General features: G+C 40.5%; 1 protein-coding gene across 2 annotated transcripts in view; it reads left to right on the top strand.

Moving 5' to 3' along the window:
• Positions 1-27,753, top strand: part of gas7b (growth arrest-specific 7b) — a 527,545-nt gene that overhangs the window by 411,054 nt on the left and 88,738 nt on the right. For both annotated transcript variants that reach the window (XM_072241983.1, XM_072241984.1), the window contains exons 6-8: positions 20,644-20,733; positions 23,172-23,287; positions 27,404-27,478. In XM_072241983.1, the coding sequence (XP_072098084.1) occupies positions 20,644-20,733; positions 23,172-23,287; positions 27,404-27,478 (281 nt within the window). The remainder of the gene's footprint in view (positions 1-20,643; positions 20,734-23,171; positions 23,288-27,403; positions 27,479-27,753) is intronic.

Raw genomic sequence — 27,753 nt, 5'->3', positions numbered from 1 at the left:
TTTCTCTTTCAATCAATAGGTTAGGATAAATTTCATGCCATCTGGCAGCTGCTTGTTTATTATCAAGTTCATCCTGATGTCCAGAACAATAGTTAAAAATTCTTTAACAAATCTTTCACATCCAAGACAAAGTGTAGTGTTTTATATTCTAATGTATGAGGGATACAGACACATGATAGAGTTGTATTCATGTTTGCTCATTTCTAATGACATTCCTTATGGTTAGTTTAGCGATCCAAATTGGATTATGATTGAAGAACAAGACCAAAAGCATATGAGAAAGCCAGATGGGTGAAGAACAAGGTTGACAGCAGTAGGGATGAACAGGAGTTGGAAAGTGAACAAGCTGAGAAAAGTCGGTGTCAGAAAGGAAAGTATGGCAGATATTACAATTTCCAGCATTGTGTATTGCCAAACATTCTTCACTAAAAGACTTTAATGATTAACAGGTTTTTGTACCTTACATTCAGCAATGTATTCTGGAAGGTTTCAAGCATTCACTAGTACATCCAGCAATGTAATTTCTATTCCCTTAGCAGCAGTTTCAAGAGTGAAAAAGATCCGTCTTTAGTTTAATGAACAGCAGATGAGGTCTGTGATGGTTTCAAATTTCAAAGTAAATTTATTATCCAAGTACATATATCATCATATACAGTTTTGAGATTTATTTTCTTGCAGGCGTACTCAATAAATCTATTGAATAATAACCATAACAGAATCAATAAAAGACCGCCCAACCAGAGTGCAGAAGACAACGAGCTATGCAAATACAAAAAGAAAGAACTAAGAATAACAAAATAAATAAGCATTAAATATTGAGAATATGAGACAAAAAGTCCTTGAAAGTGAGTCCATTTCAATGGTGAGGCAAGTGTAGTTCAGTGAAGTTGTCCCCTTTGGTTCAAGAGCCTGATGGTTGAAGGGTAGTCACTGTTCCTCACCTGGTGGTGTGAATCCTGAAGCTCCTGTACCACTACCTTGTTGGCAGCAGAGAGAGACGAGAACATACCCTGGGCCGTAGGGGTCTCTGATGATGGATGCTGCTTTCCTGTGACAGCATTTCATGTAGATATGCTCAATGGTAGGGAGGGCTTTACCCGTGATGGACTGGGCCGAATCCATCATTTTTTTAATATAGGATTTTCCATTCAAGGGCATTGGTGTTTCCATACCAGGCTATGATGCAGTTAGTCAATACATCTTCACAACAGATCTGTAGAAGTTTGTCAAAATTTTAGATATCAAGCCAAATCTCTGCAAACTCCTCTGGAAAGTGGACGCAATAAACCCACGGCAGCCTTCTTCGAATGGATAGCATGAGACCTTCCACCCTCTGATCTTAATTCTGCATACTTGGTTAACTTGCGCTCATGGGCTTCATCGATGTTGTCTTCCCAGGGAACTGTGAGTTCACCAATAATCACTTCTCTACTGGTGTCAGACCATGCGATTATATCTGGACGCAATGTGGCGAAAACTACTTGCTCTGGGAAACTGCCTTTCCCATCCAGGTCGGCCTTGACACACCAATCATTAGCTGAAGAAAGTATGCTTGATCGTGAGCCTGTGCTGTACACCCCTGACTTGGAGCCTTCTTTCACAAATAATATGCGATGTTCTGTGCAGCATGGGGCATGAGGTAAGTTGTGCTGCAGTACTCTCTGCTCAGCCGCTCCTGTTACAACTTTGAGAACATTGTTATGTCTCCAAGTGTGCATGCCGCTGGAAAGATGGGCTCTGCATACACTCAAAATATGTTGAACTGTTCCCTTCTCGCCATAAGCAGCACACCTGTCTGTCTTATCTTCATACCAGGTGCTGAGGTTGGCAGGTGTTGGGAGCAGGTCGTACGCTGCTCTGCATAGAAAAGAAATGCGGAGCGGTTCCATCTGCCACAGAACATTCCAAGATAGATGTCGTCGTTCAACACTTTCCCATCAGGTCCAAGCCCCTTGTTTGGCCAGGCCAGCTGTTTTAGCTAACCTCTTCTACCTCTCGTAGTTCTTGCGTTACAATCTCACAGTGCTCCTTGCTTGTAGAAGATGACCACCACTTGTGGGTTTCCCATCCAGGTCCCTGGCGGCCTAGCTGGGTAGCCCCAACCATCTCTTTGTGTTTCAATTAGACTCTGCCTCATCAACTGCTACGTGGGCTGACTACTTCCTGCCTGATATCACATCTGGCTGGGTGTTCTTGATGACAGGGTCTTTTGAGTCTCGAAGCATCAAGAATGATCTTACCTTGGCTACCTTGACCTCTTCAACAAGGGATTGCACTGGGATGGTAAGCTATATTTAACTCTGGTAGTTGACTTTGTGTGAAGCTACACTGGACTAGTATGTTGCATGAACAATGCACCATCTATGTATAATGTATCCATTCCTAAGCTCCGTATGAATGCCAAATACAGAAGATGAAGGTTTAATTCTGCCTGTGCTGAATTGAGCACCTTTGCTGTGAATAATCTGCTTTATTTGTACTGAGGTAATATGAAAGTCACAAAAGGTTCTCTGAATCCTAGCTAATTGCACAGGACATTTATCTGAATTTAGGAAGTCACAGATTTATTGATTTTGATTCATTGACATACAGCATGGAATACGCCCTTCCGGCCCTTTTAGCCATGCCACCCAGTCGCCCCCAATTTAATCCTAGCCTAATCACGGGACAATTTACAATGACCAATTAATCGATAGGCCTTTGGACTGTGGGAGGAAACCGGAGCACCCGGCGAGAGAACATGGGGAGAGCATACAAGCAGCTGCACGAATTGAACCTGGGTCACTGGAACTGTAAGGTTTTTGTGCTAACCACTACATAGCTGTGCCACCCTGGATGATTGTCTATAGAAGTAAGTTGACATGTGGTGAGCTGATGGAAACTGCCAGGAGAGATACAAATACTCGTGAACACAGAGTTACTATCCACTTTATTTTAGAATGAATTATATGGAATTTTATTGTGTAAACCATACAATATTTAGAATCCTCCATCATCATTTTTCCTGCCTCATTTTTGACTTAAAATATCAGACCAATTATTTGTTTCGCTTAATTTTTAATAAGTGAAAAAGTGAAGCACATTTTGCGACCTCATGTTTACCTTATTCTTCCCAAGAACAAAGTTTATATCTGAGTCCATTGTTTATTTCACTGGATTCCAAGATTAAAATAGCAATAAATGCTCAGAGGCTCAATACAACTTATGGATCTTTCAGTGCTCAGGGCTGTGTAGTCTGAATTAGGCTTTTGCTGAGCAGTAATTTGCCAAGGTAATGATTTTTAAGGAACCGTTTTCAAGTAACACAGTCAACCTAATGTAAAACTTACCAATGCTGAAATGTAGCTTCTGATGATTCCTCATTAGAAAATTCATCCAGTTATTAGACTTAATATAGAGGAATTCTTTGGAAAATAAATAAAACTGCAGATGCTATAATCTCAGTCAAAAATGGCAAATGCTTGAATAACCCAGCCATTCAAGCAGTATCTACAGAAAAATAAACCGGTTAACATCAAATGGCTTCTCCTTCCACAGATGCTGCTTTGTCTGCTTGAGTTCCTTAAGTGTGTTTTATGTTTATTAAAGGACACCTTCAGACACTTTCTCTCCTGAATTGACAGAAGAAAAAAAAAAGTCCATTCAACTTTTGCAGTATTTAAGTGGCAAGATATTTGCTGTCTTTTATATTGTTCAAAAAATGGTGGACTTCACAGGAGTTTCTTAAAAGAAGGGATCATTGTGGAATGTGAAACAGACAACAAAGGACCCACTTCTCCAATTCAATGCAAAAGGAAACTGCTGGAGGATCTCAATGGGTCAGAGAGCATCTGTGGTGCCAAAGTGATGGTCATTGTTTTGGGTCAAGGCCTTGCATCAAGCACTGATGCAGAGTCTCAATCTAAAGCACTGATGATTCCTTTGACTCCACAGATACTTCTTGACCTGTTTACTTCATCCAGCAGTCTATTTTTTTAAAATTTCAAAATATACTTTATTCAAAAATAAATATATACAATAAGTTCCCATCCTTTGCATACATTTCCGTTATAATCTGTACATATCCATATTTATGGTAACCCACGTGGCACTCCAGTTGTTCACCTTACCACATCATTGTTGAGGGGTATACTCCCCGCCATCCGACCCCTCCCACTCCCACGGGTGGAGAAACCTTTACCGTGGTCCTTCCCCACCGGGCCCTCGCGGTGGCTGCACCGAGTTTCAGTGCGTCCTTCAGCACGTACTCCTGCAGCCGAGAATGTGCCAGTCGGCAGCATTCTCCCACGGACATCTCCACGTGCTGGTAGATCATCAAGCCGACCAAAGAGCGTCTTTCACCGAGTTGATGATCTGCCAGATGTTGGTCTCCGTGTGTGTCCCCGGGAACAGCCCGTAGAGCAGAGAGTCCTCTGTTACGCAGCTGCTGGGGATGAAACGTGACACTAGCCTGTCCATCCTCCTCCACACCCATCCGGCAGTCTATTGCTCCTGTATTCTGTAACTGCAGTCTCTTGTTAAGAGATGTCCATCATAAACAGCTGATGATCAAGGCCAGCCTTCATTCATTACACTTAAAGTTAATGGAATTACAAGTGCCCCTGAAAGTATGAGTTCCAGATTCCAGTCAAGAGTGTATTATTTTGTGCAGCATGATTTACCTGAAACTCCGCTTGCCAAATCTTTTCTTTGGCAAGTAACACAGATTACGTAAATAAAATGAGTTTCTGGATTGTTCCTTCATGACCTGAGATCTAGTTTTGAAAGCACTTTAAAAAGATAGTTTGTAGTTCTTTAAGTTTATGATACGGAGTTAGGATGAATGGGTCAGCTTTGGTTTGCAGTCAGTAGCCAGGGTGATACTGCAGAGATGGTGCTGGGGCCTTAACTATTTATTATCCACATTAATTATTTGGATGAAGGGACTGGAGATAAATGGGTTTGTAAATTGTGAGAATGTCACATAGTATGCTAAGAGTTAACAGGTTGTGTGGGTAGGAAATTGGCAAATGGAGTATCATGTGAAAATATGAGGTTATCCATTTTGGAAGGAAGCATGAAACCAAGCTATTATTTAAATAGGAGAGAATCTGCAGATGCTGGAAATCCAAACAACACACACAAAATGCTGCAGGAACTCAGCAGGCCAGGCAGCATCTATGGAAAAGAGTAAACAGTCAACGGGGTGGGGGAATGGTAAAGGGGAGTGGGCAATAGAGCAAGGCAACAAAGTGTTGCAAGACAAAGGATCTGGGTTCCACTTCGTGAAATACAGAAAGGTTACATGCTGATAATTAGTAAAAAGGCTAATGGAATGTTAGTCTTTATTTCAGGGGATATAGAATATACATATTTTTGCCGTAGTCACAAGCGGTACAGAAGATGCTGGAAACCTAGAGCAATACACAGAATGTGCTGAGGAGCTCAACAGGTCAGGCAGCATCTAGGAATGGGAATAAACGTTTGATGGACAAACTTGCTTCAGAGGCAATGCAGAGTTTAACTAGATTCACTCCTGAGTTGGCATTACATGGAAGGATTAAGCTGGTTGGGCTTATGCTCACTGGATGAATGAATGAAAGATGATCATGTAGAAACATTTAAGGTTTTGAGGGGCATTGACAGGGTAAATGCTGAGAAGATCTTCCTCCTAATATCCAGAACAAGAGGTTGCACATTTAAAATGGAAGAAGACTTGACTTGCTGTAATTCTGTACCCCGTGCACTAGGGAGATGGAGTAAATGACTATAGTCAGGTGGAGACTGGCAGATATTTAAGTCAGAAGTATCCTGATTGGTTGTATAACAGGACGGCATGGAAACAGCCCAGTCCATCCCAGGCAAAGCCCATCCTGCCACTGAACACATCCACAAGCAGCACTGCCACAAGAAAGCACTATCCATTGTCGAGGACCTGCACCATCCAGCCCATGCTTCTTGCTGCTGTCACCACTGGAAAGGAGGTATAAGAGCCTTAGGTTCACATACTGTTTGAGGAACAGGTATTACCTTCAACAATCAGGCTCCTGAATCTACATGATTAACCTCAATGTTGACCTGATTCCACAACATTTGGACTCATTTTCAAGAACTCTACAGCTCATGTTCTCAATAGTTATTTATTCATTTGTATTTGCACAGTTTTTTTTCTTGGTTGTTTGGCTGTCTTTGATTGTGTGCAGCGTTTCATTGATTCTATTGTATTTCTTTGTTCTACTGTAAGTGCCTGCAAGAAAATGAACCTCAAAGTAGTATCTAGTGACAGATACATACTTTGATAATATATTTCTCTGAACTTATAAAGGAGTCGAGGGATATGGACAGAAGGTGAGAAAGTGTTGCTGAGACTGAGATCAGATCATCTACAATCTTAACAAAATCTTAGAGAAGACTTGAGATGCCAGTTGAGGAACTCCTGTCTCTGTATATGTCCCTACGAAACTCTTAAGATTTCTGTAGCAAGAGTTTCACAACATATAGTAGGAACAAGAAATGCTTAGAGAATTGTAAGGAATGAGAACTGACTGAATACTTGCAAATGGTTATCAATCAATGTTGTTTGAAGGACTATAAGACATAGCCACAAGCTGCTCTCAATAGCCGTTACATAGACATTCTACAAATTCTCTCTTGGGATCCGAAATCAGCATCAACCTGATTTTCCCAAACAACCTGTATATTGAAATCCCCCCGTGATTGTAGCATTGCCCTTTTGGCAGGCATTATCTATCTCCCATTGTAATTTGTAATGCACATCCTCACTACTGCTTGGAGGCCTGTATATTACTCCCATCATTGTCTTTTTACTCTTACAGTTCCTTAGCTCTATCCACAACGATTCTACATCTTCTGATCCTATGTCACCTCTTTCTTTATATTTTATACTTTATTGTCACCAAACAATTGGTACGAGAACGTACAATCATCACAGCGATATTTGATGCTGCGCTTCACACTCCCTGGATTACAAATATTAAATATTAAAAATATTTAAAATAGTTAAGATTAGTAAATATTAAAAAATTAAATTATAAATCATAAATAGAAAATAGAAAAATGGGAAGTAAGGTAGTGCAAAAAATCTAATGATCTGATTTCATTTTTGTTTTACCAACAGAGCAATGCCACCCCTCTGCCTACCTGCCTGTCCTTTTGATACAATGTGTATCCTTGGATGCTAAACTCTCAACTATAATCTTCTTTCAGCCACAACTCAGTAATGCCCATAATGTCATACTTGACCATCTCTAACTGTGCTACAAGATCATCTAATTTATTTTGTATACTGTGTGCATTCAAATACAGCACTGTTAGTCCTGTTTTCATCACCCTTTCAATTTTGCCTGCATATTACACTTCAACATCCCACTGACTGCAATTATGGCCTATCATCCGCCTGTCCTTCCTAACAGGCTCACTACACACTGCCCCTGCTTGTATACCAACCTAATCACTCAGTTTCCTAACCCCTTGCCAAATTAGTTTAAACTCTCCCCAACAGTTCCAGCAAACCCGCTCACAAGGATATTGGTCCCCCTCAGGTTCAGGTGTAACGCACCCTATTGTACAGGCCATCCCTTCCCAATGGTTCAGAGATCTGGACCCCTGCCCCTTGCACCAGTTCCTCAGCCAGATAGTAATCTACCTAACTATTACTACACTGGAGGTACTGCTTTTCAGCTTTCTACCTAGCTCTCTAAATTCGCTCTTTAGGACCTTCTCCCCTTTTCCTACCTATGTCATTGGTGCCAATATGTACCAAGACTTCTGCTGCTCCCCTTCCCCCTTTAGAATGCTGTGGACACAATCCAAGGCATCCCTGACTGGGAGGCAACGTACCATCCGGGTATTTCTATATTGTCCACAGAATCTCATGTCTACTCCTGTAACTATAGAATCCCCTATCACTATTTTGGTCCTCTTCTCCCCCCTTCCCTTCTGAGCCTCAGTGCCAGAGACTTGGTCACTGCCCCCTTCCCCAACAATATCCAAAGTAGTATACTTATTTTTGAGGAAAATAGCCATGGGGGTACTCTGCACTGGGTGCCCATTTCCTTTCCCTCTCCTTACAGGCGCCCAGGTACTTGCCTCCTGCAATTTAGGAGTGATTACCTCCCTGTAGTTCCTATGCATCATCTCCTCAGTTTCTCATATGAGCCGAAGATCATCGAGCTGCAGCTCTAGTTCTTTAATACGTTCTCTGAGGAGCCACAGCTTAGTGCACCTGGTGCAGATATGGTTATCCAGGAGGCTGGGAGCCTCCCAGAATTCCCACATCTCACACAAAGAACACAACACAGCCCCTGGAGCCATCCTTACTGCTCTACCTACATACTAACAGCCAAAAAATGAAAAAGAAACAACTTACCAGATATGTACCTCACCAAGCCTGTTCTCACTGAAGCTTGATGAGCGTAAGCCTCCATACTCTAACACGGGTCCACTCACCAAATGGCCGCTCCACTTGTCCCTACCTTACTTTTATTTGCCCTTGCTAATGAATCGCTATTTGATTGGGCAGCCAGAAAATGCTGAATGCTCTTCTTTTTTAAACCTCACTCATGGACCTGTGATTTGCCTTCTTTCTCCCTCTCCTGATTCGATTGGGCCACCGAAAAACATAACTTCACAGCAGTCTGAACTTTAGGAATGAGACTAAAAATATACGTGAAAATAGGAACGAGATCAACTCATAGCCCTTCAGATGCACTCTGGATCCTGGTGGGTTCCATACTTCAATTTTTCTTGTCCTTTACTATAAGGCCTTGTTATGGGTAAGGTTGCAACTCTCCAACTACTCCCCAAAGGTGTTCCATATTTCAAAAGCCAGCCTATTTACAGCAAGGAATATCTCCCGTTTGTTGAACTTATTGAAGTAGACACTTAATAGTTCAGAATTGGAGGAGATCAACCTGGCTTCCATTTAGCAAGCATAACATTCATGGAGAACATACCTGGATATACAGTCTGTTGCCTATTTGTAGCAAATGCTTCCATGAGATGAAGTAGCATCTGCCACAGTTATGAGCCTCCCTGAGTGTTAGATTATAGTCTGAGCGGTGTGTGTGTGACCAGAGTATGTTTTCAATGATGGAACCTCCTCTTAAGCCTCATAACTTTTTTTGAAATTTGTGATGGAGGATAACATGGAAATTCCCTGTATGTGTATTGCTTCTGTCGAGTTTCGAAGCTGTTTTATTCTCACTGTCAGTGAGCCTGCATTGGTAGCCATTGACTAATACTAACAGTAAATCAAACATGTGTACTTATAAGTTAATACCAATTCCACATGCATTCTGTGCATGGCTGTTGAATTGCCTTTATGAGTGTGAAGCAGTACTGTGATAGTGCTGATATGGATAACGAACAGTTAGAGTTGTGTGACGAAGCACAGTTCCTGTCCATAGCAGGGTGAGAATCAGATATTAAAAGTGCATAATTGCAAGAAAAAAATCCTGCATAAACAAATAATCTAAAACGGTAAGTTATGTACATCAGTTTCAGAAGAAAAATGTGGCACCTGATTGTTTTTGAACCATTAACACCAGTGGCCTAGTAGGGTTGATGTTTTGCCAGTGAAGAGTCAACTAGTCAGTCAGTCAAGAATGAGGTTATGTCTTGAGCTGTCTCACCTTCCCACTAATTATTCCAAGATATTATGCTTGTATGGCATGAATATGTAGTTACAGTGCCTAATGATTCTTTGTGTAAGTGCACTACAACATCTGGTATTGAGCTGAACAAGACATATCAACCCTTTTAGGTGGCTATTAGTCGTGGCTCAAAACCAAGAAGGAACCATATATTTTTATGATATCAAAATGTATCATTAATCCTTTTAGACAATTTACTGGTGCAGAATTTTCTTCCTGCACTTTCACACAGCACAATACCAGAATCATGCAGACTGCATTAATCCACGGGGATGATCTAAATCTACTGTTGAATACTCAGTCATTGCATTCTACATCATGATTTTGACATTCTGCATTGGGATTTCATGGCTGTATGTGGATCAGAATATTTTAAGAAAGGATAGCTAAGATATAAGCTTTTCATACAGAGGGTGGTGAATACCTGGAATAAGCTGTCAGAAGAGATGGTGGAGGCTGATCTAATTACAACATTTCTGTTTTTTTCTGTTCAGCACAAACATCGTGGGCCAAAGGGACTGTTTCTGTGCTGAACTCCTTTATATGTTAAAAGGCATTTCAACAGATACTTGGACAGGAAGGGCACAAATGGGTTAAGCCTGATGTGTGCGTATGGGGTTAGAGGATATGGACATTGTGGCCAGCATGGGCAAAATGGGCCAAAAGGGACATTATTCCACTGTACAATTCTATTGTCTATGATGTCAACTTGAAATATGTGGAAGATTAAAGGTTTTCATTTTGAAGTTTGTTGAACACAGCAAGTTAATTAATTAATTAATTAATTGAGATCCATATGAACATAAGAAATAGGAGCAGGAGTCGGCCATCTGGCCCGTTGAGCCTGCTCCACCATTCAATAAGATCATGGCTGAGCTGACCATGGATTCATCTCTACCTGCCTGCCTTTTCCCCATAACCCTTAATTCCCCTACTATACAAAACTCTCTCCAACCTTGTCTTAAATATATTTACTGAGGTAGGCTCCACTACTTCATTGGGCAGAGAATTCCACAGATTCACCAATCTCTGGGCAAAGCAGTTCCTCCTCATCTCCGTCCTAAATTTACTCCCCTGAATGTTGAGTCTATATCCCCTAGTTCTAGTCTCACCTACCACTGGAAACAACTTTCCTGCCTCTCTCTGTAGCCCCCTGGTAAGCCTCAGGCTCGCTCAGCTCGCTTTTGTCTAGGGGGAGCAGCCTTCGGCCCCGCCAAACTAGGTAATCAAGTTTGTGTGGATGCTGTGTGATGTACCCCACCACGTCAAATAACAGACAGTACACCATATGCGATTAAATGATTACACTTTATAGATCTTACTGGAACTATGTAATTAATAGAGATAAAGTATAAAAGGAAAGTAAAAGATGCCAAACTTATCAAAGTTCAACCACTTCGTGCACAACCGTTGGAGCTCAATGAACGAGGTCTTCTTTCCGCCATGCGATCTCCTCCAACCCCCTCGGCCCGCCACCTGGGACCAACCATGGTGGCCAACCAGAGCGTGTCCAGCACGTCCTTCCTCTTTGGTTCTCCTCCCCAAAACCCTGGGCCTCGGACTCCCGCTTGGGGTACGTTCCGTCGCCAAGCTTACAGCATCGCATCTCCTCTCTCTGTCCCCATCGCGCCTTCTGCATCAAAGCCCGCGAAAACAATAGCTTACAGACACACAAGAAAGAAGAACATCTATCCCAATTGGTTAGCAAATGAATACAATTCTCTTATCAGTAATATAACCCAAACAAGCCGCTAGAGGGAGAACCATTGTCTCAGCAGTTAACATCACAGAGAAGCCATTTTATTTTTACCTTAGCAGTAACGTAAAAGAAGAAACCCCTTACATATCTTATCTATCCCTTTCATAATTTTATATGTTTCTATAAGGTCTCCTCTCATCCTTCTGAATTCTAGTGAGTACAGTCCCAGGCGACTCAATCTTTGCTCGTAGCCTAACCCCCTCATCTCTAGAATCAACCTGGTGAATCTCCTGCACCACCTCCAAAGCCAGTACATCCTTCCTCAAGTAAGGAGACCAGAACTTCACGCAGTACTCCAGGTGTGGCCTTACTAGTACACTATACAGTTGCAGCATAACCTCCTTGCCATTAAATTCAGTCCCTTTAGCAATGCGAAATACAGTGCGAAATAGGCTCTTCGAGGCACGTCATCCAACAACCCCTCGATTTAATCCTGGCCTAATCATGGAACAACTTACAATGACCAGTTAACCTACCAACTGGTACTACTTTGGACTGTGGAAAGAAACTGGAGCATCTGGAGGAAACCCTTGGGGAGAACATACAAACTCCTGACAGGCAGCAGTGGGAATTAAACCCAGGTCGCTGGTACACTACCCTGCCGTCCCAGTGCTTTCTATAATAACTTTTCTGCAAGGGCAAATGGAGTGTCAAAGTGGGAGCTGAGAGGTTCAGCTGCATACCTGAATCACTAAATACACCTCAAGTCACTATCTTAACTAAATGGTTTTTCATTTGGGGTCAAGCAGAGAAAAGCCAGGTTACGTTGAATGCCCCAGTACATATTGACATCAGATAGAACACCGTACATTCAACAGTAATTAACCAGCATTACTTTATGGATAACTAGATATTAAGGCAGTGGGCCAAATAGGAAAATGACAGTGTAACAATAAAAGAAAATATGACATCATGTATGTTCATCCATCCAAATCAAAAGGATAGTTACTTACTAATAGTCAGTAATGAAAGTATAATAGAGCTTGACGACTGGAAGTAATTCACTATTTGAGAAGTCATTTACTGTAACTCTGGTTATTAGTGAACTAATTATTTACGCATTTAGTTTTGGGTCTGTGTTTGAGCCAAGAGTACTCTTTTCTCTATCAGGCAAACTTCTAGGCCAAGACTAATTTATGGACAGAGGAAAAAAAGTCCTTATCATTTCTCCAACTACTTTCTAGGAAAGAAGGGCATTGCCATTCACCTGAACTAGGTCTTTCATAACATTGTACACCTCAATTAAATCTGCCTATGTCTAATGTGTTCTAGAGAAAGCCACAGCAGCCCTGTTAACCTCTTCTTCTAACAATAATTCTTCCTTGGTGCTGATCTACATGTAGTACTCACACATTCTTCGTGTAGTGTGGGAACTAGAAATATGCTTCAACTGAGGCCGTACTGGTGTGTTGTGAATCCCACCATGATCTCTCTGCTTTTTTATTCCTTCTCCTCTACCGATATAAAGTATTCTGTTTGCTTTATTTGCCACCCTTTCAATTTTATCTGACATTTTCAGGGATCTGTGCAACTGTATTCCATCGTTCTTTCCTTCAGTTTTTAGTATTCCACCTTTTATTATACAGTATTTTCTCTTATTTTGATCCCTCTGCAAATGTGTTATAGCCAGTCCATTGATATATTCCCGGAGGCTGCAGCTTTCTTCCTTTTGGTTAGTTGTAATGTCAGCACACTTTGTATAAACAAGTCTGTATTTAGGTACCTACCATTCTACAAGGTGCCTTGCTTCCTCCCGAAGTGTCGATCTCACAACTATTCCAACATTTAAATATCCTATTCAGTATCACCCTTTGCTTTCTGTTGCTGATTGAATTTTAAGTCTCTTTTGCCACTTTCCAGACATTGAGGAATCTTTCTTTTCATGATCAGTCTGCTATCCTGCTTAATTATGCTTGGACTACATTGCTTGCAATATCCTCAACGATTCTTCTATTTAAACATTCCATACTATTCAATTAACCTTCCTTCAACAAATCCTTTCAACATGCTGATTGCTATTGATTAACTTGTACCTCTATCTATTGATTTCTCTGATCTCTGCTATCCTTTAGGACTTTTCAAGCTGTTTGCCACTGATACATGGCTGATGGGTGTGTAGTTTTTTTCTTTCTTATTGTTTAAACAAATACATCAAGTCAGTTCTCTGCTACCAAACCTGTACCTGAAGAAAATTGAAATATATCGGTCAGGACTTAACTTTTAAGAATCTTATCATTTATCCACATCGAAAGATGCTGAACTGTGTAATACATTCTTTCTCTTTGTTTATCATTTCCAGTGCTTCTTATTCTGTCTTTGTATCACCCCCTTTTCTGAGAGGACAGATGCAAAGTATTCATGCAGAGCTACATATATTTATCCCTCAAGTTACTGTTCTAGACTCAAAAAGGATTATGCTTTCTTTATTGCCCTTTCACTTAATATATTTATCAAAAAATCAAATTTTCCTTGATTTTATCTGCCAGTATTATTCAGGTACCTCTATTGCTTTCTTTTAATTTATTTTAATTAATTGCAACTTCAGCAATTTTGTATGTAGCATTAGTCATGCTTCTGATTTTTGCTTCATCTCATTTTGTACAGAGTCACAGATTTTAGAAGCTTGCCCTTTGGTCTATCATATCCAAGCTAAATATTAAGTACCATAGATGTTGCCTGACCTGCTGAGTTGCTCACCAATTCCACTGCTGATCCTTCAATGAGGACTACAGTGTTTCCCTTAATTTCCCCTTCCTGAAGTCCACAATCAAATCCTTGGATTTACTGACATTGAGTGCAAGGTTGTTGCAACTCTATTCAACTAGCTGATCTATGTTACTTCTGTACATCTCCTTGTCACCATCTGAAATTCTGCCAAAACTGGTTGTGCCATTGGCAAATTTATAGATGGCATTTGAGCTGTGCCTTGCCACACACTCATAGTAGAGCAGTGTGCTAAGCATGCATCCTTGAACTGCACCAGTGTTGATAGTCAGCGAGGAGGTAATGTTACTTCTGATGTGCACTGACTGTGATCTCCGGATGAGGAAGCCAAGGATCCAGTTGCAGTGGGAGGTACAGAGGCCGAGGTTTTGAAGCTTGTTGATTAGTATTTCCCCTTGCTGAATTACCCCTTGTTGTGTATTTAATATTTCAGTAATATTTGAGTAATATTGTAAGTATATTGTTTGATTAACCATTCATTGTTTATTTAAATAATTCCTTATAGGTTGTATTTAAAAGTTCATGAATAGTATACATCATGACTCCACCATGTCATAGGTGTGTACCTCACTTAAATTAAAAACCAAACTAGCAGACACATTGCTTGGACTCACTTCTTTCATTTAGTTTTATGTTTTGGAGCTACAAAGCATTACAGTGGCGATGAGGAAATTTTAAACAAATCTGAGAATGCTGCCGACCTGTTTAAGCGCAGCAAAAAGTTTCAGTTTTAAATAAAAGCACAGCGAGACATTTGGGTTTAAAAAAAAGTGCAATGCATTTGTTTCTTTGCAAAGGGAAGAGAAAGATGGTTGAGTTAACACTTAACAGAAAATAGACAAGTTCAAGGGTTCATAAACAGTGAGTAGCGGGTGATAATAATCATGAATCTAAAAAAAGGGCCCAGATGGCTGGCTACATCAGAAGGATAAAAGATAGACATGTTTGAATTCATAAAACATAACTGGATATTTTATACTGAATGAACTGAGCAATATTTTGAAGCAAATGACATCGCCAATGAAAAGCGAGTGCAGGTTTTGTGGAGTGTATTGGATGGAAAAGCATACAGTTTATTTAGATGTTGAACAGCTCCAACAAAACCAGCTGAAATGAGCACTCCTGAGAACCAAAACCATTGTTGACTGCAGAATGCTTCAGGTTTCATAAGCGGTATCAGAAGGAAGAGGAGGCCATCTCAGTGTACGAAGCTGAATTGAAGAGATTACCTGAGCGTTGTCAGTTCAGTGATCGGCTTAACAATGCACTGGTAGATCATTTAGTTTGTGGAATCTTACAAGAAAGCATTCAAAAATGGCCCCTAACTGAAGGGCAATTCACATTTAAAAGAGCAGCTGAAAGTGGTATAACATTGGAAACAGCAGCCAGAGTTGCAATTGACTTGCAGTCAGGAATGAAAGTAACCGTGAACAAAATTGCAACCTCTAGATGGAGGCCTGCCTAGCCGAACAAATTCTGCTGCTGTTATGGCAGGGACTTGCATAAAGGTGAAATTTGCAGAAAATGCAATAAAGTAGGACACATACAAAGAGCCCAAGCATGTCAGGCATACAAAAATAAATGAACTCCACATGGAAGAGAAAAAGGTAAAAAGTCAAGTTGCCATTTTAAAAAGAGCAGTAATTTGCATGCTGTTGATGAAAAATCTGATAATAATGGCGACAAGAACTAGGTAGCATTGTAACTAACAAGAGTCAAGCAATATGGCTTACAACAGAAGTGAATGGCAAATTATCCAACTTAGAACTTATACTGGAGAAGAGATGACTTCTGTGGGAATGACATTTGTAACAGAGAAATACAACAACCAACAAGCCACATTAGGCTTGTAAAAACAGGAGGACCAGCATTGTGGGGTTGTGATTGGCTGAGGCAATTAAAGCTTGATTGAAGATCCATCCACCGTTGAGATACCACATCTGCTGCAATAGAGTCAACTGAAAACAAATTAAGAAAGGTGCTCAAGGGTGGCATTGGAAAACTCAAACATATCAAGGGTTAAAATAGTGTTAAATTTAAATATTTCACCCAAGTCTTACAAAGCCGGTCCATTTCCTTATACCATCAGTGATATAGTAGCCAGTGAGCTAGACTGCATGGAATTCTTTCCAAGGTTGAGTGGAGCCCCTGGGCAACACCATTGGTCCCAGTAGCCAAGAAGGATGGGATTGTCAGGATCTGTGAAGGCTTTAAGTCACCATCAACTCAGTACTGAAAGTAGATCAGTACACTCTGCCCAGGACAGAGGATATCCTGGCAAACCTTTCTGGAAGGAAACACTTCAGCAAAGTGAACTTAGCTGGGGCCTACCTACAGATGAAGGTGGATGAAGAGTGCTAAGTGTTTCTCACCATAAGCACTCACAAGGGGTTTTATTACAATAATAGGCTTATTTTTGGAGTAGCATCTACACCTGCATTCTAGCAGAAAGCTATGGACCAGGTGCTGCAAGGCTGCCCAGGCACTCAGTGTTACCTGAATGACATCATCGTTACTGGAAAGGGTGACAAAGGACTTCTCCAAAATCACAAGACAATGTTAAAAAGTTTAGAACATTATAGGCTCAGAGCACAATGCAAGTGTAAATTCTTTAAAACAAGCATCATTTACTGTGGCTACACCATTGACACACAAGCATAACACGTGTGCTGAGAAAATTCAAGCAATGGTGGATGCCCCAAGGCCAAAGGATATATCATAGTGTTGTCTTGTTTAGGATTGGCAATTACTAAAATGGGTTCATGCCAAACTTGGTTACAGTGCTCCATCCCATGAACTCATTCCTACAGATCAGGAAGAAACAGACAAGTTAGCGTGACATGGCTTTCCAAAAGACAAAGGAAATAGTGACGTCATACACTGTACTCACACATTATGATCCACATTGTCCAATGAAGCATGTCTGTGATACCTCGCCTTTTGGTATAGGAGCAATCATGTCCAATGTTACACGTGATGGAAGTGAACAGCCCATAGCTTTTGTATTATGTTCCCTTGCCGTTTCAGAGAAAAATTATGCACAGATTGACAGTGAGGCCTTGAGTCTGGTTTTGGTTGTAAAGTAGTTCAACCAGTGCTTGTATGGGAGAGAGTTCACCCTCATTACTGATCATCAACCACTAGTGTCCATTTTCAATCCACAGAAGGGTGTTTCACCAACAGCAGGAGCACAAATGCACAGATGGGCTCTGTTACTTGGAGGACCCAATTACAAGATGAAATTCAAGAGGACAACTAATCATGGAAATGCTGATGAATTATATTGTTTCCCCTAGGAAAAAGAAATACCTGAAAAGTTTACAAAAGAGGATACTCCTCTTGATGTATCCTCCCCAGTGCAAATCAGAAGTCTCCCTATTTATAGCAGAGATGGTCCAAAGGGAAACAGAAAAGACCCCACACTGTCTCTGGTCTACGTGGCCACCCAAAATGGCTAGAATATGCAGTAGAAACTGTAGTTTGCCCATTTTTACTAATGCCAGGATGAAATTGCCCTTGACTGATGTTACCTGATGTGGGGAAAGAGAGCTGTTGTACGAGTCAAGCTGAATGTTAGGGTATATGCCATCTAGGCATGGTCAAAATGAAAGTGTTGGTTTGAAGCTGTAGGTTGATTCATTATAGAGCCTAATGGCCGAGGGTAAGAATGGCCTCATATTGTGCTCTTTGGAGCAGCGCAGTTGTCTTTGTCTATTATTAAAACTGTTCCTCTGTTCACCTAAGGTGGCATGCAGAGGGTGAGAAACATTGCCCAGAATTGCCAGGATTTTCCGTAGGGTCCTTTGTTCTACCACAGCCTCCAGTGTGTTCAGTTTGACTCCTATAACAGAGATTCCCATAGTAGATGCATTCTCCTCTGAGAAAAAAAACTTCAAAGTTCAAAGTAGATCAATGTACATATATGTCACCATATATAACACAGATTCATTTCTTGAGGACATATCAATGAATCCAATAACCATCATAGAATCACCTACTGCGGGGGAGGGGGCAACCAGTGTGCAAAAGCTAACAGACTGTTCAAATACAAAAAGAAATAATAAATAAATAAGCAATAAATATCGGGAGCATGAAATGAAGTGTCCTTGAAAGTATCTTTCAGTTAAATGACCAGACCCTTATTTTGTAACTATCATCTCTTGTTTGTGACGCTCCCACTGGTGGAAACACCCAGTACTGCCTCTTTTACATTATAAACATTAACATATAAAATTAGGACAGGAAACATTCTGCTTGGTCTGATATTCAATAATATAGGTGTTGGTCAACCTTAATTCTCTTTCTATCCAATCCCTACAATCTTGACCTTGAAGTAGCATAACTGAGTATCCTGGGGTAGCTGTTTCTCAGCTGGTAGCCAAACGGGCTGTGGTCAAGATGCACTTTAGAGAATTGAGCTAACCATCAAGGTTGACATTTTTGTTTTGAGTTCAATGGTATGGCATTTTTGGGGAGAAAACCTTTCAAGAGGATGGAAGGTTAAGCCGAGCCATGCCTCTTCTCAATAGTTGATGTAAATTATCCCATGGTACAATATCAAGGAACAGCAGTGTAATTGTGTTAATAATTCCGGGTTAATAATTATCAACCATTGACCATTTTAAAACAGTTTAATCATTATTGTAGTGTTGATGGTGGTGTTTTCATGCACTACAACACACTATCAAAAGTGCTTTACTTTGACAAAAGATGCTGCTTTATTACACCATCTAAGCTAATCAGTTGGAGTTCTGCAGAATCCCACTCGATTGGCCATAAACTTGCAGGATTTATTTTGAGGTATTTTCATGCTAATTCGTGGAAGTGATTTCAAGCCTTTAATAAATACAGTATCAGCTACTTGAAAAAAGAGACTCCAAGCTTCTATCTACTAGTTTTCTTCATTTGGCTGATATTTTGGCTCTGTATTGCAAGGTTGTAGCCTTGGGTCCTGTACTCTGATATAAGATCTCATCTAAAGAAGCAAATTCTCCTTCACTGTTCTGATGAAGCGTCCTGTCCCTGAAACATTCACCGTTTCTCTTTCTATAGATGGAGCCTGATTTGAGTGCCTCCAGCATTCAAATGGTCATTCAAACTTCCAAGACATTTTTATAGCATGGAACATTTTAGAATTATAGCCTGCCTTCCTCCTTCTAATTGCATTCAGAGAATTTTCTTCCATGGCCAGTTATCATTCTGACATCTTTGGAACAATAACGATATCCACACCTCAAAATATGTGTCCATATCTTCTGAGGTGATGGTGTTTTTTTCCTACAAATTATACTTTATTCATTAAACTTATATGACAATACATTCACTATACCATGCGCATTTTTACTTATAATATCTACGTTGCGCCAGTTTTCCTTTCTCAGGCATCCCCTCAGCAATTCTTTTAAGAAGATTTAACAATTCTCAGGTACTCAGTGTCCAGTGGTGGGAGAACCTCATATGGTGGGCTTTTCTTTTGAAAGATTTTTTCATTTAATCAAAAATGATGGGTGATTATTATTCCTATATATATGATGACAGCTAAGAGCAGCTTTGCAAGCAGGGATGTTCCTATTGTGAATATCACCATCAACACTGAGATTATTCTGAATCAAATAATTTACTATCAATTAATAAGTGTTGGCGCGTGGCCAAATGGTTAAGGCATCAGTCTAGTGATCTGAAGGTCGCTAGTTCGAGCCTCAGCCGAGGCAGCGTGTTGTGTCCTTGAGCAAGGCATTTAACCACACATTGCTCTGCGACGACACCGGTGCCAAGCTGTATCGGCCCTAGTGCCCTTCCCTTGGACAACATTGGTGGCGTGGAGAGGGGAGACTTGCAGCATGGACAACTGCCGGTCTTCCATACAACCTTGCCCAGGCCTGCGCCCTGGAAACCCTCCAAGGCGCAAATCCATGGTCTCACGAGACTAACGGATGCCTATATAAATTAATGAAATGTGACTAAAGCAGTAATAGAGGTAATAAATTCTGAATTGTTCCACATGGGACTGCACTATTACAGCTGATCAGCCACAGGTCCTCGATCAGCATTCCCATTCCACTCAAATTAATTAATCTCTGCAGGGTTAGCTTGTTTGAATGACGGAACACAAAGGCAGTCATCTCACTACAAGCCTTCCTGTATCAGTGTCTGAAGATGCTTCTGTATTGCCAGATCAGGAGAGTCAAGAATTGTGTCCTATGACATTGACATTTGGATTGCTTACCGAGCCATTCAATGTCACTATTAAAGAAGGTCAAAGATAAGGATTATTGCAGGATTAAGGAATTGAATAAATCATAACACAGCAATTAAAAACTTGTAACATTACTTTTTGCCTGGTTGCAGCACTTTGATTACAGAAGGTTCAGTGTTCTATTGTCTAAACATTCATTATGCCGATAGTACAGACTCTGTTGTATTGAAACTCAGCCACGTTCACTTTTGATTGTTTGATTAATAATTAATAGAAGGAATTAAAAGAATATTTCTTTTTTCTTTAAACAGATAAATTGCATTACGTTTCCCCATCCTGATGCAATGTCTGAACAGCAGCTTCTCAAACCAGGTGATTGGAGCTACTGCGATTATTTCTGGGTAAGCAGTTTTGCCATTTGTGTTTGAGTAGGGGCAGTGCTTTCAGGGAGTACAGTCAGAGAGTCATACTGCAGGAAACAGGCCCTTCAGCCCAACCATTCCTGCCCACCAAGATTCACAGATAACTTTGTCCCATTTGCCTGCATTTCACGCATATCCCTCTAACCCTTTCCTGTCAATGTACCTGTCCAAATACTTTCAAAATGTTGTCTACATGCCTGCTCATCAACCACTTCCACTGATAACTCATTCTATATACTCTCTGGGTGAAAATCGTTGCTTCTCATGTTCCTATTAAATCTTTCCCCTCTCACCTCAAACCTTTGCCCTCTAATTCTTGGATTCCCAACTCTGGGAAGAAAAATATTTGTTGCCACTTCAGGTCTGGGTGTGACTTGTATTCACATTGCCACCTTCTCCTTTGAAAAGGGTATCAACAAATTTTTGTTCTGTTTTGGTGTTAAGCTGAAGCTCCAGTTAGGTGGCCATTAAAACTCCCCAAAGTATTCTTCGAAGTGTAGAAGATGGTAGGTTGAGCCTGCATGTTCCCTTCACAGTTCTCAGATGATTTCAGCACAGCTCAAAGAATACACATGAAATTGGCAGAAGCCTATGGACAATTAAAAAGCATTGAACTGAATGTTAGGCAAACATAAATTTTGAATTTGTTATAAGTAAAATAAGCAATTAATATAATGAAAAATTACTTAAAGCTGAGCACATTAGTTGTCCCAGTTTAATAATGCACCAACTTATTATAGGTAGGTACTTCATTGATCCCACAGGAAATTACAGTGTCACAGTAGCATTGCAAATGCACAGATAAACAAATATACAAATATTAGAAGAGAAGTGGAAAGAACAAAAACATGTTACCACAAGCAGTCTAACAGGAGGGGATCATCACTTCTCCGGCTATAGGTTGACTCATTATAGAGCCTAATGGCTGAGGGTAAGAATGACCTTATATAGCGCTCTTTGGAGCAGTGCAATTGTATTAGTCTATTACTAAAAGTGCTCCTCTGTTCACCTAAGGTGGCATGCAGAGGTTGAGAAACATTGTCCAGAATTGCCAGGATTTTCCGTAGGGTCCTTTGTTCTACCACAGCTTCAATAACAGAGCTAGTGTGATGCTATTGTCCCAGCACACCCCCACATAGAAGATTTTACTGGTGACAACCAACTGTTAGAACATGTGAAGGAGTGGCCTGCATGCTCCAAAGGACCTCAGTCTCCTCAGGAAGTAGAGGTGACTTTGGCCCTTCTTGTACACAGCCTCTGTGTTGGTGCTCCACTCAAGTCAGTCATCCAGGTCCACCCCCAGGTACTTGTATGTCCTCACAACATCCATTTCCTCACCATCAGTAGTAACAGGGAGCAGTGCAAGCTTAGTCTTCCTAAAGTAACAAAAGAGAGGACTTCAGCTTGAATCAAATATTGCAGCCTGTATCTATCTTTCACTTGTATTTCTCTTTTGGTGTTTTTCATCTCATTCTCACTGTCTTATCATTCATCTGTTTCTTCTCGTCAAGTTGTTTTCTCTTATCTCTCTTTAGGTTGTCCCTCCCCAGTGTCCCTGACTCAGAGATTGTGCAGACATAATCCCAGCCCTCTATCTTTCCTGCTCTTGTGCTGAATTGCCATGAGGTGTGTGAGAAGGTGGCCATTGAAAGGAAAAAGGCTTGCATTCATATGACAAATTTCATGGCTTCAGGATGCCCCAAAGTGCTTTTGAAGTGCTGTCACTTTGGTAATGTAGGAACCACTGTAGCTAATTTGTACTTAATATAATGCAAACATTGTCTGTGTTGATAATGATGTTGAGGAACTAACCATGTTAGCTCAATTGAATGTTCCTATGTTTTGCAAATAGTTGTAGAGAATCTTGCACAAATGCCTGTTGGGCAGCATCTCATTGTAAAAGATGCTTCCTCTGACAGTGTCACACACTTTTTAAACACCACTAGTGTGTCTCGTGTCGAAAATGTGGTTTCGATCCAATCTTTCTAATTCTTAAGCAAGCAGTCAACACTGAGCTGCTGTTAACATTGATGCTCAGATTTGGGCTCCCATTTGCTGGCTACAATAATCAGGGAATTAAGAGCGAAAATGCTCAACAACCCAAATTTTGCCTGCAGCAGGAATTTGTAAATTTGCCTTAATTTTTTTTTTTGTGTGTAGTAGCATTGCATTAACTGCTGTCTGCCTAGTCATATAACTATGTGGCTTTTTGAATGCCAAGATAAAACTAATAGTGATTAGATAGGCAGAAGTTCCACTAGAATGGAATGTGAAACTTGGACTTAAAAGAAAATGTGTGGTTATTACTTGAGCTTGTCAGCATTTTGAGTGCATGTAAAGTCAAAAGAATTCCTTAACTAAAATCTGAAACTAATATATTATCGTTCGTTCAAATGTTCCTTTTGCTTTCTCAACAGGCTGACAAAAAGGAGACACAAAGCAATAACTCGATTGCTGGATTTGATATTATCCTTGTGAAACAGCTCAAAGGCAAACAAATGCAAAAAGAAATGGCAGAGTTTATCCGGGAAAGGTAATCACGTCAGCATTCCCTTAAGCTGCACTGACCTCTATTACATGCAAAGTAGACTTTTGTTGAATATATAAAGTTTGAGTTCGATAATTATATGACAGCAAGAAATTGGCCACTCTTACGTTAGACAGTGAATTAGTTATTCATTTTGATTGGCAGCTGATTCGCTGACATATCTTATGCTAATACAACGGCACATCAATTGGTGCTTCTGCCCCACAGCTCCAGCAGACTGCTTCCAACCTATCCTCCAGTGCTCTCTATGTGGAGTTTGCATTTCCTCCCGATGACCTTATGCGTTTCTTCCCCAAATGTCTTTGCTGAGCACCTGAGCTCTGAACTTTATGGCTTTCTAGAGATATTGTTTGTTAGCCATTTTATTTGCCCTCCCCATTCCCACTCAGCCCATCTGTCTTCAGGCCCCTCCACTACTGGGGTGAGGACAAACACAAACATTCCACCTTGATAGTGTACAGCCCCATGAAATGAATGGAGCAATGTATTAACTGTTGTTGGCCTAGTCATATAAGCATGTGGCTTCTTGAATGCATTGGTAAAACTAATAGTGCTTAGAGTTGCAGAATATCCACTAGAATGGAATGTGAAACTTGGAAAGTAAATTGTGGTTATTATTTGAGCTTGTCAGCATTGAGTACATTAAATTCTCCAGTTTCAAGTAACTTGCTCCTCTCTGTCTCTTTTATCTTTCCTCCTCATCGATCTAGTTCCTCCCACACCCTCTACAATCTTTATCACCCTCTTTCTTTCTCCTTCTCCACTACTGCATCTGCTCATCAACTATACACTCCTTCTACTAGATCCCCTCCCCTTACTGCTCCCATCTGCTCACCCCATCTTCCTTTTTTGATTCCATACTCGACCATCCCTCCCTAAACGATTCCATCACCTGCAACTCTTTGTTGCCTCTGCCTGGTGCCTCACTCATCTCTCTTCCATCTGCCTATCTCCCCTCTTCACCTGGGTGCACCTATCACTTGCTTCAATCCTTTCCCTCACCTCTTCGTACTGACTACTTCCACTCAGTCTTTCAGTCCAAAAAAGGGTTTCAACCCGAAATGTTGACAGCCCATTTCATTGTACATATTCTCGATTCTCCAGCAGATGTGTATCTCCAGAAACAAGCAGGTTTATAGGTTAATTGGTCGTAGTAAATTTGGGTGGTGGGGTGGAGATACGTCTCTACCAATGGAGGTGTAACATGCTTCTTCATTAGTCTGTTGGTCACCCTTGGGCAAGATGACCTGAAGCCATGGGAGCAAGTGGTGGATGGCTGTATGAGCAGCTGGTACATATTACAAGTCCTGGTTATGTGACCTCTGCCACCAGGCAGACAATCTCTGAAGAGTATTGATAATAGCTAGGGTCATCTATCTTTACAAGGCATTGCCCAGGAGAAGGCAATGGCAAACCACTTCTGTTGAAAAATTTCCCAAGAGCAGTCATGGTCATGGATAGGCCATGGTTGCCCACATTTTACGACACATGATGTTGATGATGTTAATGAAATTAGGTCAATGTTGGAATGTGGGGAAAATAAATTATAAAGTCTGGATTAGTAGATATGGGTGCTCATTGATCAGTACAGTCTCAGTGGCTACAGACTAAGTTTCTGTGCTGTGTGAAACTTCTGTAGTGTAAGTTCTGTACTGTAACTTGTGTAACTATGGACTTGCTCAGACCTTGTTGCTTCTCTTGAGCACTGAAGAAATAGTTAAGCTCAAAGAAATGAATGAATAATGTTTCCTGAAAAAAATGTAACAACTGAATGAGGATCAAGCAGTCTTGTATAAAACAAATACAAACGAAGGGGAACTAAAGATTTGACTAAATATGTTTTCCTTTTGTTCTCTATGTGAGAGATGTAGTGAAGAAAGTCTTATTTTTCTAAACTGCCTTTGTATCCACAGGATATCCCAAAACGTTTCATAGCAGATACAATACTTTTGAAGTAGAGTCACAGTTGCAGGATAGGTATAGATTGAGAGAGACACATTGGCTGGAACACTGGGAGAACTTCACTGTTCTTCAAACTAGGCCTGTTTAATTACAAGTGCGAAGGCAGATCAAATTTTGGCTTAATGCCTCAGGCAAAGATACACCATTCCCTCAGATTCTGCATTAAGGTTGATGGATTGAAAATTGAATTTAATATCTTCTGAACGGTAGGGTAAGCCACGTGAACATTCTTGCTCTCCTGCTGGATCATGATTCATTCATTATGGGGAATGGAAAATTGTGGGACGTAGACGAGCAATGCTTTTAGCCAGAAGAATTCAGTCTAAGAATCAGTCCTGGTGTATGAACCCTCTAAAGTATGGGATAGGCTTACTTGTTGACCTCTCAACCTTCAGCACTCACATTCTTAAAAACGGCTGGTTGCGGTGGGAGTCTCAAGATTTCTTGGTGAGTTCACTTATTGATAGGGAGGGTTACAGGGCAGTTAGGGTTGGGATGAGTAATGGCTATATGCATCACCCTATTGGTGAAGGATATTTCAGGCAATTTCAGAGATTAGTTTAACATCTACTAGAGAAATGCTGGCTGATGTAAGTTACCTCTCATTATATATTGTATACCCCTTGTTTCTTCTCAGTCATGACGAGTAAGGGGTAAAGCAGGTAGCTGACCCATCATTCATTATCTATCTTCAGTGGAGATCCCTCCTGTAAGAGAGCGAATGAGGGAGATACTCTTTGCGCTTCTTTTTTCTGCTGATAAATTGTCTGCAACTGCAGCTGTTTTAAGTTACTTGTGGTTTTAGTTAGTTAGTTTAGGTTTCATTAGTCTTTCCAGTTCTACCTCCTGAGCTATAAATAAATGAGGATATCAGATTTGTGATTATCAAGATGATCTTGCTTTATTTCACATGAATATGTTAAGCATGTCTGTCAGTTCTTGCTGGCTAGTTACATTAGGTACTGCAGCAGTCAAAAGAACTCCTCCTCTGTATTGGCTAAAGTCAAGTCAAGTCACTTCTTATTGTCATTTCAACCATAACTGCTGGTACAGTACACAGTAAAAACAAGACAATGTTTTTCAGGACCATGGTGCTACATGAAACAATACAAAAACTACACTGAACTACGTAAAGCAACACAAAAACTACACTAGACTACAGACCTACCCAGGACTGCATAAAGTGCACAAAACAGTGCAGGCATTACAATAAAGTGTCAGCATGCACCAGAATAGTGCAAGGAGAAATAGAAATTTAAAAAAATAACATTCTTTAATAATTAGAAACTAATAATTTTACAATAATTTAGTGTGATACTAAGAAATCATTGAGCTCAACTACTGGCTTTTAGGAAATAAATGTCTTTGTCTTTGTCTTTGTGCATTTTATATGTGACATCAGAGTCACGGCATAGTTGGCTGTCTCTAACAGCCATTTCAAAACTGCATGGGGATCAGATTTGACAAAGTGATATCCACCTCAACATCTCAGCACAGGGGATGTGCCGAAATTGGGACAGCAATTATACAGGTTAATCAAACAGGCACTTGCAATTGCTATGATCAAAGTATCATGCCTTTTAGTTACAATACAGCTCCATCCAATCCCTCCACTGGCATCCCTGGGGTTGTCCTGGTAACAATGGCCTCCAAGTTCTCCAGTTAATTGGTCATTGAAATTGCCCTGTGAATTAGGCTAGGGTTAAATAGGGGGGTTGCTGGATGGCACAACTGTTGGACTGGAAGGGATTGTTCCCCACTATATCTCTTATAATCTCCAATACCTTTATATTACACAAATGCTAGACAATGAGCAGTTCCAGCAAAGAACTTTTCATGATGCTCTGTGTTCTTACCACCACCAGACCCTGCCCATCAACACCATTTAATTGCAATTTAAATGAGCCACCCAGATGAATATGTTTTCACAAGAGCAGCCCAGAGGTTGGTAGTCCAGGCTAAGTCTTAACAAAATCTTCTACCATCTATACACTAGTAGTTCAGAAATATGACCTAATATTTTTTCATTTTAATGAATACTTGAGCTTTGCATCATCCAGGGCAAAGTGGAAAATAACCTTTTTTATCATAAGAGACTTCTATTAATCAGATGAATATTGTGTTTTGTTGTGTTAAAAGGATTAAAATTGAAGAAGATTATGCCAAAAACTTGGCAAAGCTCTCCCAGAGTCCCCTGGCTGGCATGGAGGAAGGGTAAGTTATTGCCTCATTTTCTTCCTAATGATCTCTGAAGGATTGAATAGGAAATTATTGTTTGTCATTGGAGTTTCATTAATAATGATTTGAGTAAACAGGAGGTTTTGGGCAAATCTTGTTGATGCATAACCAGAAGGTGATGCATTTCTTCATAAATACCCATCATGCAGGCAGAATTTGCTTCAATGCACGGGAGGTCAAATCTAGTTAATAAATAATAATAACAGTAAGTGATTTTCTCCAGATGTACTATCTCATGTAATGTCATTTTT

This window comes from Mobula birostris, chromosome 24 (genome assembly GCF_030028105.1).
Source record: "Mobula birostris isolate sMobBir1 chromosome 24, sMobBir1.hap1, whole genome shotgun sequence".
NCBI classification, from domain to species: domain Eukaryota; kingdom Metazoa; phylum Chordata; class Chondrichthyes; order Myliobatiformes; family Myliobatidae; genus Mobula; species Mobula birostris.
The sequence above is the reverse complement of the archived record's forward strand: the minus strand, read 5'-3'. Positions and strand labels throughout refer to the sequence as shown.